The sequence below is a fragment of the Solanum lycopersicum genome, chromosome 11, assembly GCF_036512215.1.
Source record: "Solanum lycopersicum chromosome 11, SLM_r2.1".
Taxonomy (NCBI): domain Eukaryota; kingdom Viridiplantae; phylum Streptophyta; class Magnoliopsida; order Solanales; family Solanaceae; genus Solanum; species Solanum lycopersicum.
Window position 1 is genome coordinate 60,280,826 of NC_090810.1, and position 14,616 is coordinate 60,295,441.

Here is a 14,616-nt window from a genome sequence, read left to right on the forward strand (position 1 = left end):
TTCCATGCTTCAAAGAAATAATTGTACTACTACTACTACATACTGACAATAATTTGAACATTCAACACTCAAATCATTATAAAACCACTTGTAAATTATACTTGAGACATTGCAAACTGAAAAATTTCATAATATCGAAGTAAGATGGTTTTACAGACTCTTTGAAGTTAAAATGAATCACTACAACCCCTCAATAAACTATACATAGTTTTAGCATTAAAGTTACACCCAAAAACATGCTACAGAAGAGGTGAATTAACATCCATCTGTAACACTTCCTCCTGTTCCACAAAATTTTCAGAACTTGCATCTGCAGGGACAATTCACTTCATAAATATTTGCAGTAACAAACTATATACAAAAAAGGAAGTTATAACAACGTGCAGACACTCGCGCTCACTCTTGCTTCAACGGGATGAGTCAGTCAACTGAGTACAACAATCTGCTCATCAACACTTACTTACAAATGAACAAGGAACTTGACGTAAACTTACTTCTGCAAAATGAAGTTAATAACGTAGTACCCAAACGTCCAAATACACAACAAAAGGAGCGATGGATAGCAAGAGGAACAATCTTTATGGTTACTAGTAAATATGCAGAACAAGAAGTGTGATGCAAAAGATAATTAAGCAAAGCATAGCCTTCAGAAAGTCAAAATCTGTGGGGGCACATGTTAAAATTATACCTTCCATGTCTAAAACAGAAGGTGCAGCTACAAATGTCATCTGGATTCTCTTTGAGTAGTTGGTATTACTGTGGGGGGTATGAAGGTGGGTATGCAGGCGCCGTAGGAGTGAGAGTATAATCATATGCACTATAAACAGCCTCCCCTCCATATGATCCATGATAACTCCGCACTCCACTAACTCCAGCTTCTTGAAGTGCATATCCATATTGTGGAGCAAGTATAGCCGGACTTTGGGTGTGAGTACCGCTATAAGCTGGAGCGTATGAGACCGAGCTAGGTGCCTCATATACACTCTGGCTGGTGTAGCTATGTGCCCCTGTATACCTAATTGGTGGAGCCTGATGTGATTGAGGAGGATTCCTGGAGCGGAAAGGTGTGGCATTTGACGATCTTCCAGATTTAACAGGCCGAGAGGTGGACGGGCCACTGGACCTGCCAGTGCCACCTCCACGACCCCGCTTTTTTGAAGGCTTGCTCTCAGGAGTTGTGCCTATTTTCTTTTTTGCCTTGGCCTGCTCCAACTCAGTCACCCGTTGTTTGAGTCCTTCCAAAGTAAATTCTTGTTCAAGCTTGTGATCTTCCACACATTTTATTAAAGCCTTAGTAGCTTCCAACTCTATGCTGTTAGCTTTCTCCTGAGAAATAACTCAGTCTTATCGAATACTGACAAACAAATATATAAAACACAGAGGGAAGACATAAAGAACAATAGAACAGATTCAAGAAGTAGACACAGGAATAACTGAGTATCTCACAAAGGATTTACAGCAGAAGGCACTTGGACAATTTTGAGGTGGTGCTTACCGTCTACGGTGCGTACCCTCCTTTTACAATTTACCGACAAAATAAACTTTTTTATGGAAATAATAGTTTACCCTCCTTTTACAATTTACCGACAAAATAAACTTTTTTATGGAAATAATAGTTTGTCTCCCCTAGTGTCCCCCCCCCCCCCCCCCCGGCCACACCCCTATCCCCTTAAGTTTGTCCCCCATATGGCCGTTCCATTGGACAGCCTAAATCTATATGTTGTCCTCCATAACGATTAAAAGAATGACATTAATTACTTCTAGAAGTCATCAAATTAATCTGCAATCTTCCAGCAATTGATTTAGCTTAAAACTGAGAAGGGAAAAAAATGCAGAGAAAGGAAATGAACAGAGAATTCATTCTCCCTTCCTTGGATGCAGGGGATTCACTCCTCTACTTATCTACGTAACATAATAATATGCTTGAATATTACTTTGTCATCCGGGAGAAAAAGAAATTAAAAGAATGAAAACAGACAGGCAACCACAGTGAAGGAGAAAAGGGAAGATGGACGAATATACACACCACTGCAGCTGGACTAAATTTTCCCTTCTTTGATATGTTATTAGCATTTCTTCTGCAGTTCCTGAGAGATAACTTAAGAAGTGAGAGCGGAGGGTATCTCTCTGATAATCCAGACTCTGTAGCAAAATAAACTGCTTCAACCTCTTTGCCGCTCTTCAAGAGCTCTTCAATAATATCTGATCAAAAGGGAAGGATAAATAGTCATCATTCCCTATTGTAACGAATGCAAGTTAAATATTCAAGCTCATGGCCCAAGCAAATAGCTGGATCAGCCAACTTCTGATTCCAAACTTAAACAGGTCCTAGAAAAGTTACTCTACCTCTTTTCCACCACACACAAATTCAGACAACATTTAATAATTTACAGATTCGAAGTGATGAAACTCAGATCTTATCATATTCTAATGTTTTTCTAATTCAGTATTTTTTGTCAACAACACTAATGTAATCAGAAAGTCAATTGGAGTAGAACTCACTTTCTGTGCTCATATTTTATGCCGACAACTGCAGAAATTAGAATCAAGAAAATCTTCATGCACAAGTTTAAAAGTAAAGTGCAAGTGTCAACCATTCATATATTTTTTTATATATAAAGTAATTTGATTTATATTTGGACACAAAAAAAACCTGAAAACAAGAACTATACCAAAAAGTAGAAAACCTAAAAATATATAGGGTAAAAAATCTGCATTATATATTGCAGTTGCTAGCAAAACACTAAATAGGTCCTTTTCCAATTTGAATATTTTCCAGAGCAAGGTAAGAGAAGTATCTTAAACCAAATACTATATCTTATCACATCAATCCAGTTTACGTTTCTCTAGCCAACTGTATTCAAATTTTGTAATGCCTATATGGAGGATATTGGAAATCAAAGTTTTCTATGACATTAATTCCACAGATAATAGCAACTACCTACCTCCTATTTTGTTACCAAATCCAAAGGCAACGGCAAGCTTTGGCATATCTTTCCTGTTAGCAAACTCCAGCACCAGCTTCCTAAGGAACTTCTCCTCAAACCTCTCTTTTAGCGCAAATGCGATAACCAACTGCAAAAACATTGTTGCTTCAGCAGCGCAAACTCCACTGTTTCTGTCCCCACCGCCCAAAACTCCCTTCCACTTCTCCAACACCCTTGCTGCCCTCTCCTTCAAACTCCTCCCTGCACCATAACCCCCTTCCACAACTGGCACAACTGACTGAATTAACATATCACAAGCCCACCTCCTATCTGCCAGTATCGCCTTCTTCTCTACCTTCCTCCCCACAAACTCCTCTGCTGCATCCAATATCAACCTGAAGGACCCAGCAAAAAGAATGATAATAATAAGATGACCAAAAACACCTGACGTACAATATGAGCTTCAAAGTCTCTACTTTGCTTTGACAAATGCAGTGATAACTCTGATTCTGACCAAACCTTCTCCTTCCCCGTCTCCAAACCCAAAAAAAGAACAAAAAACAAACATAGAAACCCTATAATATGCATAACTGTGAAAGCCAAGGAAAGTGTTACAGTAGGAAGAAAATCTTCTAGGTGTTTAATTTTAATTACTTCTCCAATAAAATAAATATTTTAAGTCAAAGGATAAAGAAAAAGTTCCTAAAGACTTCTATAAGACAAAACGACAAATGGATAACTTCCTCAGACTATTCAACAACTGAGAGTCGAGCAACCAAGAGCTATTAATCCAGATCACTGTTGTTTAGCTCATCCTTTTATGTTCAACACATGCATTGGCTCATTTGGAAATATTGCGTTGCCTTGCATGTTTGTGTTGAAGATGCAACATAATTTTAGAACTGTAAATTGGAATATTTCCATCTTTTAGTATCTGGATCTCCTTCTTGAGGCACACCCATATCTAGAGAGTCTACGACAAACTTTTTTTTAACAATGGAGTGTACGACAAACTATTACTCTTTATTTCATAAAACTCCTTTCACAGTCTATTGATTTTTATTCAACGCCATAATTCCTTTCTTGATATTTAATAGAATTGCTATTAACTATTGCCTTTGTCCTAGTGCCAATTATTTACCATATCACAAAAAGGTAACTACAAAAACCAAAAATAAGTGTGTGAATGCAGATGCTAATTCATCATATAAGCAGTCGGTGCAATCTTTCAGCATAGTATATATGTATGTGGGTGCAAAAATTTAAAGACAACCCAACCATGATTATAGGGTCAATTAAGTCCCTAGGATTAATGTTGAATCAATTGGGAATAACCTTAAAGTGATCATTTGACAATTCTATTTGGTACATATGCATCAATTTTTCCCTGATACCTTAGATGGAGTGGAGAAGCTTATGTAAATGTGCTGACATGAACATAAGCTTCTGCTTTATGTCTTTGAATACAGTAGGATGGACTTAAAATTTATGTCAAGCATCTTGGAAGTTACAAGTTACAATCTTTTTTTGGTTCATGATTTGTGAGACATGTTACCATTTATGTAATGAAGTGAGTGATCCCTTAAGTTCTTTAAATGTCATTTCACTGCTTAGCTTATCGGGAGCAAGAATCACTTGTTAGATTCTAGAATGAAATGGTTTCACTTTATAAAAAAACACTCTTAGGCATTAGAGTGCTGAAAATATCTCCTGTTAGTTACCAACTGTTTACTGATCTTTGATATAAAGAATATTAGTCTGAATTATTATCCTTACACCTAGTTTGGATGGTTGTTACCCATTGTATTGAATTGTATTGTTAGTTTAAAGTTTAAACGCAATATTTGTTTTGATTGTTATTCAAATTTTCTTGTATTGTATTGTAATGACGAAAAGTCCCAATTGGCATGACTGATTTGGTGTGATTATGTCATTATCTTATTTTTTCCTTAGCTCTACCCAATAATCTGTTCTTTTCTGGTAAGTTGATTGTTCAAGTAGTTGTTGTGCAACATTATGTAACAACGAAGAACGATACACTCTTATCTAAATTTTGTGTTCATTCAAACAATACAATACATCATGAATCAATACGTAACGAAAAGAGTGTTAAGCAAAATGCATGATAGAGTAATCGAAAAGAATCAAACCTCATCGGGTCCACGGAACTTTCAAGTGCAGCAGCAATCTCCATTCTCAAACCCGCAGGCTCCTTCCTCTTGCTCTGAATAAATCCAACAAGGCCACTAGCATCCATTCTCTTACAGTAACTCCTCAACACTTCAGCCAAGCTTTTCTCGCTTAAATCCCCCAAACTCTCAATCTCAGATATAGCAGCATCCTTCATTTCCACAATTCGAGCACCCATGCTCGATTCCCTATCGGGTAACGCATTCTCTCGATTCTGGATCTTCAGCAACGCATCTTCCGTCTTCTCCTTGAAAGTTCTGATACGAGTATCGAGGGTTTCCGATTTTTGACAGAGAGTATTGTTTATGCTAGTGAAATGGGTAGTTAGGGTTTTGTTGAGGTCAGTTATGGTTGTGAGTAAGGTCTGTCGAGCTTCGAGGTTGTTGAAGAAGGTATGAATCGGTTCAAGGTTCGTTACAGTATCTGCCGCCATGGAAATGGAGCTTTTTGCAACTGCAAATTTGTGTGGGAGAAAGAAGATATACAAACAATAAGCCTTTTGAGCCCATGTTCATATTATTGGACTTCCACAATTACTCAAACAAGGCCCATAGTCATTTATCGAAAAAGTCGAGATAATCCTGAATTTCTATTTCGTGATTTATTATTTCAAAAATAGCAATTTACGACCCATAATGTATCGTGATTTAAACACGCACAATTCCAAAACATGTGATCGGAATTTCCACATTGTTCGGATGGTTGTTACGTATTCTTTCATGATGTATCGTATTGTTTCACATTGTATTGTTTTAATGAATACAATATTTTAATAGATTGTATCGTTTTCTGTCGTTATATAATGCCATACATCCATAACCTGGATGGTAAACGTATAAGAAAAGTAGGTACGAAGTAGATCTACTACGAAAAAGGTAGGAAAATAGATGAAATATGATTTTATTAAATAATACATAAACACAAAATGAGAAGAAAATACTAAGGTAACATGTCATCGCACCAAATTAATCGTTATATAAAATAAGCTCTTTGTCGTTACCTAACGATGAATTTAAATAATACAGTACAAATCAAATCTCTATCATAACGATTAATTTAATATAATCACATATTATCTTAATATTTTCTTCTCATTTTGTGATGATATATTATTTAATAAAATCATACAACACATAATCTAAAATTGTTCAAAAGCACAAATGAAAAGAAGTATTACTAAAATTGTTTAAAAGAATAAGACAAAATATAGTTAGTAGTAGATTATAATAAAGAGTCAATTACTTTTGAAGACTACCAAAAATTTAATATATAACAATGATAAGACAAAAGTGTCAACAATATTGTCATCAACTTTGAGTTTCTCAACTTTTTTTAATCAATATTTTAAAACTTACCATCGCAACTAATTTAAATTCATATTATAAAAAAATTACGATTAAAATTTTAAATTTTAATCGACACTTACTCATATAGTGAATAAATATAATTGATTTTTATTATTATGTATTTTCTTATACCTTTCATTAAAGATTTTTTACTATATTTATTTCAAAGAAATTTTAATGTCATAACTTGAACTTAGAAAAATTATTTATCTAGTTGTCTAATATATATATATATATATATATATATCATTTTCAACTTGCAACAATTGCTATGAAGTGACAATTTTTATAAGTTATACCTTAGTTTATAGTTAATTCTCCTTATCACATTACTTATTAATTAATATGATGTTAATTAATCAATCAATCAATTTATATGATAATGAGTTTTGTAGTTGTATATAATCATCAATATTTTATAATAATATCAATAATATATATGATACTAATAAATCTTTAGATATTTATTTCCCATGGAGAAAGAGATAACAATTTGTTTATTCACTATGTTGAACCCGATATGTAATAACAAAAAAAATTCAAAATCATGTGATTGTTTAACGTCAAAATATGGTGAAATATAATTTTTATGTTTTTTACAAAAAATTTACATATCGTTCTATGATAATTATTCATAAACACATGAGATAAAGTTTGTGTGACAAGCTTGAGAGTACACGTGACGAAGAGAGTATGTAGCATGCTTTGTTCACCGAGGCATAATTAAGTACACATATGACTTATATATAACAATATAATTGTATATCATCAATGTATAATCTATGTATATGTTTTATTTAAAAATTACTATTTTTTATTTTTTGGTTTAAAAATGAAAAAATATTGACTAGGTTTCGAAAAATCAATTAATCTTATTATTTAAGAAAAATCGATTTTTCGAATTACGGAGTCGCCACTTGATTTTGATAAAATCAAGAAAAATTTCAAAAGATTTAAAACAGATTAAAATCAATTGAAAAACAAAGGTTCGAAGTTCAATGTACATCCCGAGAAGGTATTAGGCCCTCGGGATGTCCGCTAACTTGCGGTTGACCGGCGATTTGACTAAATGACTATTAAAAATAAATTGTTAACTAAATAAAAAGAAATTCGTTTTAATATTTTTTATTTCATTGTTATTATTTTTATTTATTTCTAAAGGGAGATATTTTGAGGGAATTAATTTAAGGAAAACTAAATTGTGATACAAGTAAGTAAAACAAAAATAATAAAATTTAAATAATGAAAAATGGCTACCCCTTTAGGAGATTTTTTAAAATTCTACCAAGATATTAAATAATTCAAACAAATAAATAATAGAGAAAGAAATATTTGAACTTGGGCTTGATTGCCCAAATTCTTTCATTTGGGCTTTGGCCCACTTGTCATAAACTAATCCTTATACTTGGGCCTTCTTTAAAACCTGCAGAAACAAATGGCCTTTGGGCCTGTTAATAAGGGGGGGGGGGGGGGGGGGCTGAAGGGCCCTGACCCAATCCTGAAAAAGAATCACAAAGTATACACAAGTGTATACATGCTGTATACAGCATATATTTGACCCATTTGGACCTCTCAAGCCCTGCACCTATTTGAATATATATTTTCCGCTACTTTTCCCTGTATTGCCCTGCGTATTTGTACCTGTACAATTTTTAAAACTTACTTAACAAGTGTATATCGTTGCCCGATAATGTATACTAATGTATACGGGCTGCACCCTACGTCCGCATTGTTTGCCTAATTCCGAATTTTAATTAGAATAGGCGTCCCTCTACGTTAACCTGCAATTCACATTTTTTACACATATTTATATTATATCGTGTCTGTATATCAGTGTATACAGGCTGTATATCAGCCTGATTTTCAACTTTCAAAAGTTGAAACTCCTTTTCCGAAGCGTATCCTCACTGCCACAAACCCAGATTTCGAGTTCGGATTTCCTGTGCATTTTCGACATGTATACCAGTGTATATCAGATGTATATAGCTGGTTTACAGCTTCAAAAAAAAACATGCAGTCGAATTCTGCAAACTGCTACTTCCAGCAGCTCTCCAATGTCGGATTTCGACCTGTAAATGGGTCTTAAGACCTCCTAGACTTGAGATGGGCCGACTCAAAGATCTTTTAACTCGGAGGAATGCGGGAGTGGAGTCCGAAACGGACTCGAATCGATGTCACATGTAATGAAAAAAAAACAAAAGAAAAGGATTAACAACAGCCTTAAATATTATCATTAAAACAAGATCCTCAACAAAGCAAGCATTAGGCAAGAACGAGTTCTTTAGACTTTCAGACATACATAAGTATGAAACCTTCGGCAAATTCGAAGATAGCAATAGACAACAACACATAAACTATTGTAACTAAAGTATGCTTTGAAACAAAGGGAAGTCATGCTTTCATTAAGATGTAGAAGTCAAAAGAAGAAGAGTTGTATGAACAAACAAAACAGACGATCAAACTCCGGCAAACATACACGTTATGATCATTCCCAACTATGGCAAACAAATCCCAAAGACGTACGACAGAAACTCTCTACCCCAAGCCATCACATTTGAACCCAAGAAGAGAAAGAGATTATATGGAAGGGTGTTTACCTGTTGGCGAGCAGCGACACCGAGACAAGCGAGCAAAACACGAACGAGCTTCCACCCTCAGACGAGACAACGAATGACGAGAGCAGAATCGAGACCTTCGACCCTTTTGAAGTCTTTTTCTCGATAAGTTCACACGTAAATGTCTAAGGTTCCTATCTTCCTGAAAATCTCCAACAAAATTTCCCACCTAGAATGCTAACAAAAGTTTCAACCAAAGATTCAACCTTAACTTTCGACCAAATTTTCGAAAAAAAAAAAAATGTCTCCCAAGTTCTGCTTTTCCGAATTTTTCGATGAAAATTTCTCTAACCCTTCTGATGAAGAAAAGGGGTATTTATAGAGGAGAAGAATTAGCCCCTTCTTGAATTCAAAAAATTTCAAATTCGCTTTGAGTCAAACCTCACATGACCATCGCATGCCGGCGAGGATGACTGCGACGTTTCGCAGACCTGCTTGACAGGGTATGGGTCTCTGTCGTTGCGTCTTGCTCACGCGAAAAGGAGGAAGGGAGAAGAACGTGGGGTTGTTGGCGCGATTTCTGGGGAGTTTGGTCTGTTTTTTCTGGGTTTCGGTCGAGAGGGGAAGGAGAGAGCGAGCGTGGGGGAGACGCGGGAGAGAGGGAAGGAGAGGAGAGAGAACGTGAGGGAGACGCGAGGAGAGACGCGATGGGGTTGCTGGCGTTTCTCTGTTTTTCGCCTGATTTCTGGGGAATTATGGGTTTCTGTTTTCTTTCTGGGAATTAGGTGAGCGTTTGGGAAGAAGAAAGGGAAAGGGTCGTCTGGGTCGGGTCGGGTGGCGGGTCAGCGGGTGGGTTATTTAAGTTTGGTGTTGGGTTGGATGAGGAATGGAGTTGGATTGGGTTGTTGTTTAAAAGCAATGAAGTGGGCTGTTAAGAGTTTGGGCTTGGAAATTAACTAATTGTCTGAAATTGGGAGTGGGCTTGACAGTGTTGAGTTGAAAGGAATTAAGTTAGTGTTGGGTTGAGGGGTAATTGAATGGGTTTAAGATATACATATATACATATACATATATGTATATACATATATGTATATATGTACATATATTTTATTTTCGCAAGATTTATAAAACTAACTAACCTTAAATAATTTAAAAAAACTCACGAAGTTCGATAATTAATTTATACCAACGCGGGTCAAAAATTGGGTGTCAACAACTGTCCCTCATTTTACTTGGGTTGATGCAAGCAACTCGAGGAAAATGAAGTTGACCGAACCAATTTTGACCAACTCCACTCGCCTTTAAGAAGAAGGATTTGACAAAGAGTTTAGGAATTATGGCCGAACCCTTGCAAACGGGTCTCCTACATATCTCAGGCTATATGAGAATTCAGGCCACTTGTAGTTCGATAAGCTTGATTTACCGCACGATTTCAAAGAATCAAAAGTCACCTCGACACCGAATTATGAAGGTATCGAAATGCTCGAGAATAGAATTCGAGAGCGAATGTTGGAATACAGTCGAGTTTTCAACATTGAATCCGCCTACATACCCTTAAACCTTCGGAATCAGGCTGTGTGTAGTTCGACTCGATCGTTGGAAAAGGAAAACTATTATGCTAGCTAACCTTCGGTTTTGGACGAGTGACACATTAAACGAGTATGAAAAAGAGGCTTGTAACCTCTTAGCCATGAATGTGGCGCGCTTCACACCCATAATTAAGAACTTACACGGACATAATTTCCAAATCTTTTGGCGTATTGTCACTCAGATTGGAAACTTGCTTCCGATAAAACAAAACTTTCGGAAGCGAGACAGAAACTGACAGAACTAGAGAAAACCCGTATGCCTCGAGAGGGGTGGTTCGATCGTGGTGGAAGTCGCTCCTCTGCTCGCGTCCTAAGAGTTTGACACTCCTCTTTGGACTGTGTCCCAGTTCGTTGCTAAGAAAAAGTTCCACGTTATGCTGCATCCTTTTTTATGTCGTCCGCACCTGTGGTTTTTGGAGAATTCATCCTTTTGGATGCTCTCGACAAAGACTGAGATAAAACTCGTCAGCTTAAAAAATGCAATTAGGATGGGAGACAGTGTCTTTTACCATGTCGACACTTCATTGTTCTCCTCCATGTTCGACGTCGACTCGATCGGTCTGACGTCCAGCAAATAAAGCTTATGCCTTGTGTTTTGCAATATCATCTTCAATGTATTCCATACTTGATGTCGAAATAAATAAATAAATGCTGATGCGATATTGATGTTTCTTTTGTTGTCATCTTCGATGCTCTCCATGATGTTTATTTTTATAAGAAATAACATAATGCAGTCGAGGCCAATGGATAAGTATTGCTCTTTCTTTATCCAAGTACGTCTTCTTGCGGGTCATGAATATCTTCCCGCGATACGTAAATTCCTGCGAGATATGAATCTTCTCGCGATGCATAACTTTCAGCGAAGAATAAAATCTTCTTGCGATGTGCAAATTTTGACGAGGCATGAATTCTTCTCATCGTGCATAAATTTTGACGAGGCATGAAATCTTCTCGTCGTGCATAATTATTGACTCGCGATGCATGATTTCCGCGATGCATGATTCCGCGATGCATGAATTCCAGCGAGGCATAAATTCTTCTAGCGATGTATAAATTTTGACGAGGCATGAAATCTTCTCGTCATGCATGATTATTGACTCGCGATGCATGATTTCCGCGATGCATGATTCCGCGATGCATGAATTCCAGCGAGGCATAAATTCTTCTCGCGATGTATAAATTTTGACGAGGCATGAAATCTTCTCGTCATGCATGATTATTGACTCGCGATGCATGATTTCCGCGATGCATGATTCCAGCGAGGCATAAATTCTTCTCGCGATGTATAAATTTCGACGAGGCATGAAATCTTCTCGTCATGCATGATTATTGAATCGCGATGCATGATTTCCGCGATGCATGATTCCGCGATGCATGAATTCCAGCGAGGCATAAATTCTTCTCGCGATGTATAAATTTTGACGAGGCATGAAATCTTCTCGTCATGCATGATTATTGACTCGCGATGCATGATTTCCGCGATGCATGATTCCAGCGAGGCATAAATTCTTCTCGCGATGTATAAATTTCGACGAGGCATGAAATCTTCTCGTCATGCATGATTATTGACTCGCGATGCATGATTTCCGCGATGCATGATTCCGCGATGCATGAATTCCAGCGAGGCATAAATTCTTCTCACGATGTATAAATTTCGACGAGGCATGAAATCTTCTCGTCATGCATGATTATTGACTCGCGATGCATGATTTCCGCGATGCATGATTCCGCGATGCATGAATTCCAGCGAGGCATAAATTCTTCTCGCGATGTATGAATTTTGATGAGGCATGAAATCTTCTCGTCACGCATAATTATTTATATTGCCCCCGTGAATAGTAACGGCAAGACGACCTCCAAATAACATATCGACTTGATTGATAATGATAAAAATAATAATTGCATAGCTGTCTCTTCTGAGGTAATGCATTGTCTTGATCGACAATAATCATCTTGCTTTGATAACGCAATGCAAATAGCGTCTTCTATAGAAATCGTGAAATCTTCGCTAAGATTCCTTTTTGATCCACCTTTGAATCTGGCCAGGCACTTTGTAAATTTCATGTATTGGGGAATGGCTTGAAATAAACAAACACATTCACAAGCATCTTGGCATAAAGATATGAAATGCTTCTTGCTTTCAATAAAATCACCGGCTTTGGAGATAGTTTTCTCCTTCTCCGTATTCATCAGTCGGAAGAATTCGGCCGATTTCGAAGTGAAGCTATAAACCTGCATCCACAGAAAAATTGTCAGTTTTAAACATACTGATCTGTGTCGATCCCTTCGATTGTTTGCTCCTTGTCTTGACGTCCTCGGTTGATTTCTCGATTTCCCGACTCTTGATAGATAAGAAAATATCTTATGCCAAAACAGATGAAATATAAAAGGGAAACTTTTAAGAGAAGCAAGAAATTTTTTAAGAAATAGTATCTCGAAAAAGTCACTGCCAAGTCATGTCATGTCAGGCTTAACGAGCTTCTTTGAGTCCGACGCTTGTCGAATGAATTTCAGAGGCATTCCGGACTTGTAGGGAAGTCCCATGACAAAATTTTGAGGCCATCCTCAAAACTTCTGTCCCAGTTTAGTATCTTGCTCCTCTTTCCATTGTAATCGCACAGATCTCGGAATTTTTGAGATCTTCTCAAAAATTCTGTCCCAGTTGCAAATTCGAAATGTCTTTAGTTTGATCCGCTGAAGAGAAGGTTCCTTCTGGAGAATTTTTGAGTCCCTCTCAAAAATTCTGTCCCAGTTTCTATTGTAGAAGGGGGGAATAGAATCTACGAGATATATGACCGAGCCCTTGTGGCGCCTACGTATCCCGTTGCGGCAGGAATCAGGTCAAACGTAGTTCCCCTTGAAGGTTAACAAGAATAAATTTTACAAAGAAACCGACCGAGGCCGACAAAGGCCGCCTACGTATCTCATTCTTGAGAATTCAGGTCGCACGTAGTTCGTTAGAAATGTGCGATACATTTTCAAAGGAAAGGTAACAAAACTTCATACGCAAAATTTGGCCAATGTTGGGCATTCTTCTTCTCGAATGAATATCTCCAAATGATTCAGTTCAGAAATGTCTTGTACTCACTCTTGAGCATTTAACCTGTCCTCCATTCAGGTGGTTTCCTCAATATTGATCAAGTTGTTGTTGATCATGTTTTGTATCTTGTGCTTCAGAGTTGAACAATTCTCTGTGTCATGTCCAACGGCTCCTGAATGATAAGAGCATCTGTGGTCAGCTCTGTAAAATTTTCCCAAAGGATTGGCTGGTCTTCCTTCTATAGGATAGAGCTTACCCATTGCTTTCAACCTTTCATAAAGTTGAGTTTGAGATTCCCTCAATGGTGTAAATACTTTAGGAGCTTTCCTAAATTTTGGGCGAGGAAATTTTTCCTGATTGACATTATGGTTTTGGTATTCCCTTTTAGAATCTGACCTCCTATGAGTAGCCGTGATCGTACTTACCTCCTCCAATTTTCCTTTTGATTTATCCATTTCACTGATTCCAGCAGGTTTTCCATTATATCGCAATGCGGTGAGTTTGGTGAGCTTTCCAGTCTTGAAACCATCTTCCAAAGCTTCTCCCACTTTGACAATCTCGACAAACTTTTGTCCCATCATACACAACATTCTTTCGTAGTACTCAGGCCCTTGAGTATGAATAAACATTTCAGTGATCTCACGTTCGGACATTGGAGGTTGAACTTTTGCAGCCTCTTTTCTCCAACGAAGAGCGTACTCTCGATAATTTTCTGTAGACTTCTGTCTGATCTTCTCCAAGTAGGGCATCTTCTATGTTATGTCCAAATCTTTCTTTGAAATCCTTTGCAAGTGCCTTCCAACTTTTCCATTGTTTTAACTCCTGTGACGTAAGCCATTCCAGAGCTTCTCCACTTAGACTTCGACTGAAGAGACGCATTAATAATGCTTCGTTTTTGTCAACTCTCCCGAGTTGATCACAATAAGCTTTCAGATGTGTTAGAGGATTTCTTGTCCCGTTAAAAGTGAC

General features: G+C 37.1%; 1 protein-coding gene across 3 annotated transcripts; it reads right to left on the bottom strand.

Moving 5' to 3' along the window:
- Positions 1–108: 108 nt before the first annotated feature.
- Positions 109–6,063, bottom strand: LOC101256254 (FRIGIDA-like protein 4a). Of its 3 annotated transcripts, none has more exons than XR_738659.4 (5): positions 5,078–5,886; positions 2,946–3,322; positions 2,027–2,202; positions 689–1,326; positions 109–310 (listed from the first exon to the last, which is right to left on the bottom strand). XR_738659.4 is itself a non-coding variant. In XM_004251374.5 (4 exons), exons 1-4 carry the CDS (start codon positions 5,548–5,550, stop codon positions 754–756), a joined length of 1,599 nt encoding a protein of 532 aa, XP_004251422.2. In that variant the 5' UTR covers positions 5,551–6,063; the 3' UTR covers positions 109–753. The 3 variants fall into 3 exon arrangements, 1 of the variants encoding a protein (XP_004251422.2); XR_003244364.2 differs by having other exon boundaries at positions 401–1,326; XM_004251374.5 differs by having other exon boundaries at positions 109–1,326; positions 5,078–6,063.
- Positions 6,064–14,616: the final 8,553 nt, after the last annotated feature.

Coding starts and splice junctions, on each gene's coding strand:
- LOC101256254 (XM_004251374.5), bottom strand. CDS start 5,550: ATGGCGGCAGATACTGTAACGAACCTTGAACCGATTCATACCTTCTTC. Junction 3,323..5,077: donor AGTTCCGTGGACCCGATGAG/GTTTGATTCTTT, acceptor TGGGTCCTTCAG/GTTGATATTGGATGCAGCAG. Junction 2,203..2,945: donor ATTTGGTAACAAAATAGGAG/GTAGGTAGTTGC, acceptor CCTTTTGATCAG/ATATTATTGAAGAGCTCTTG.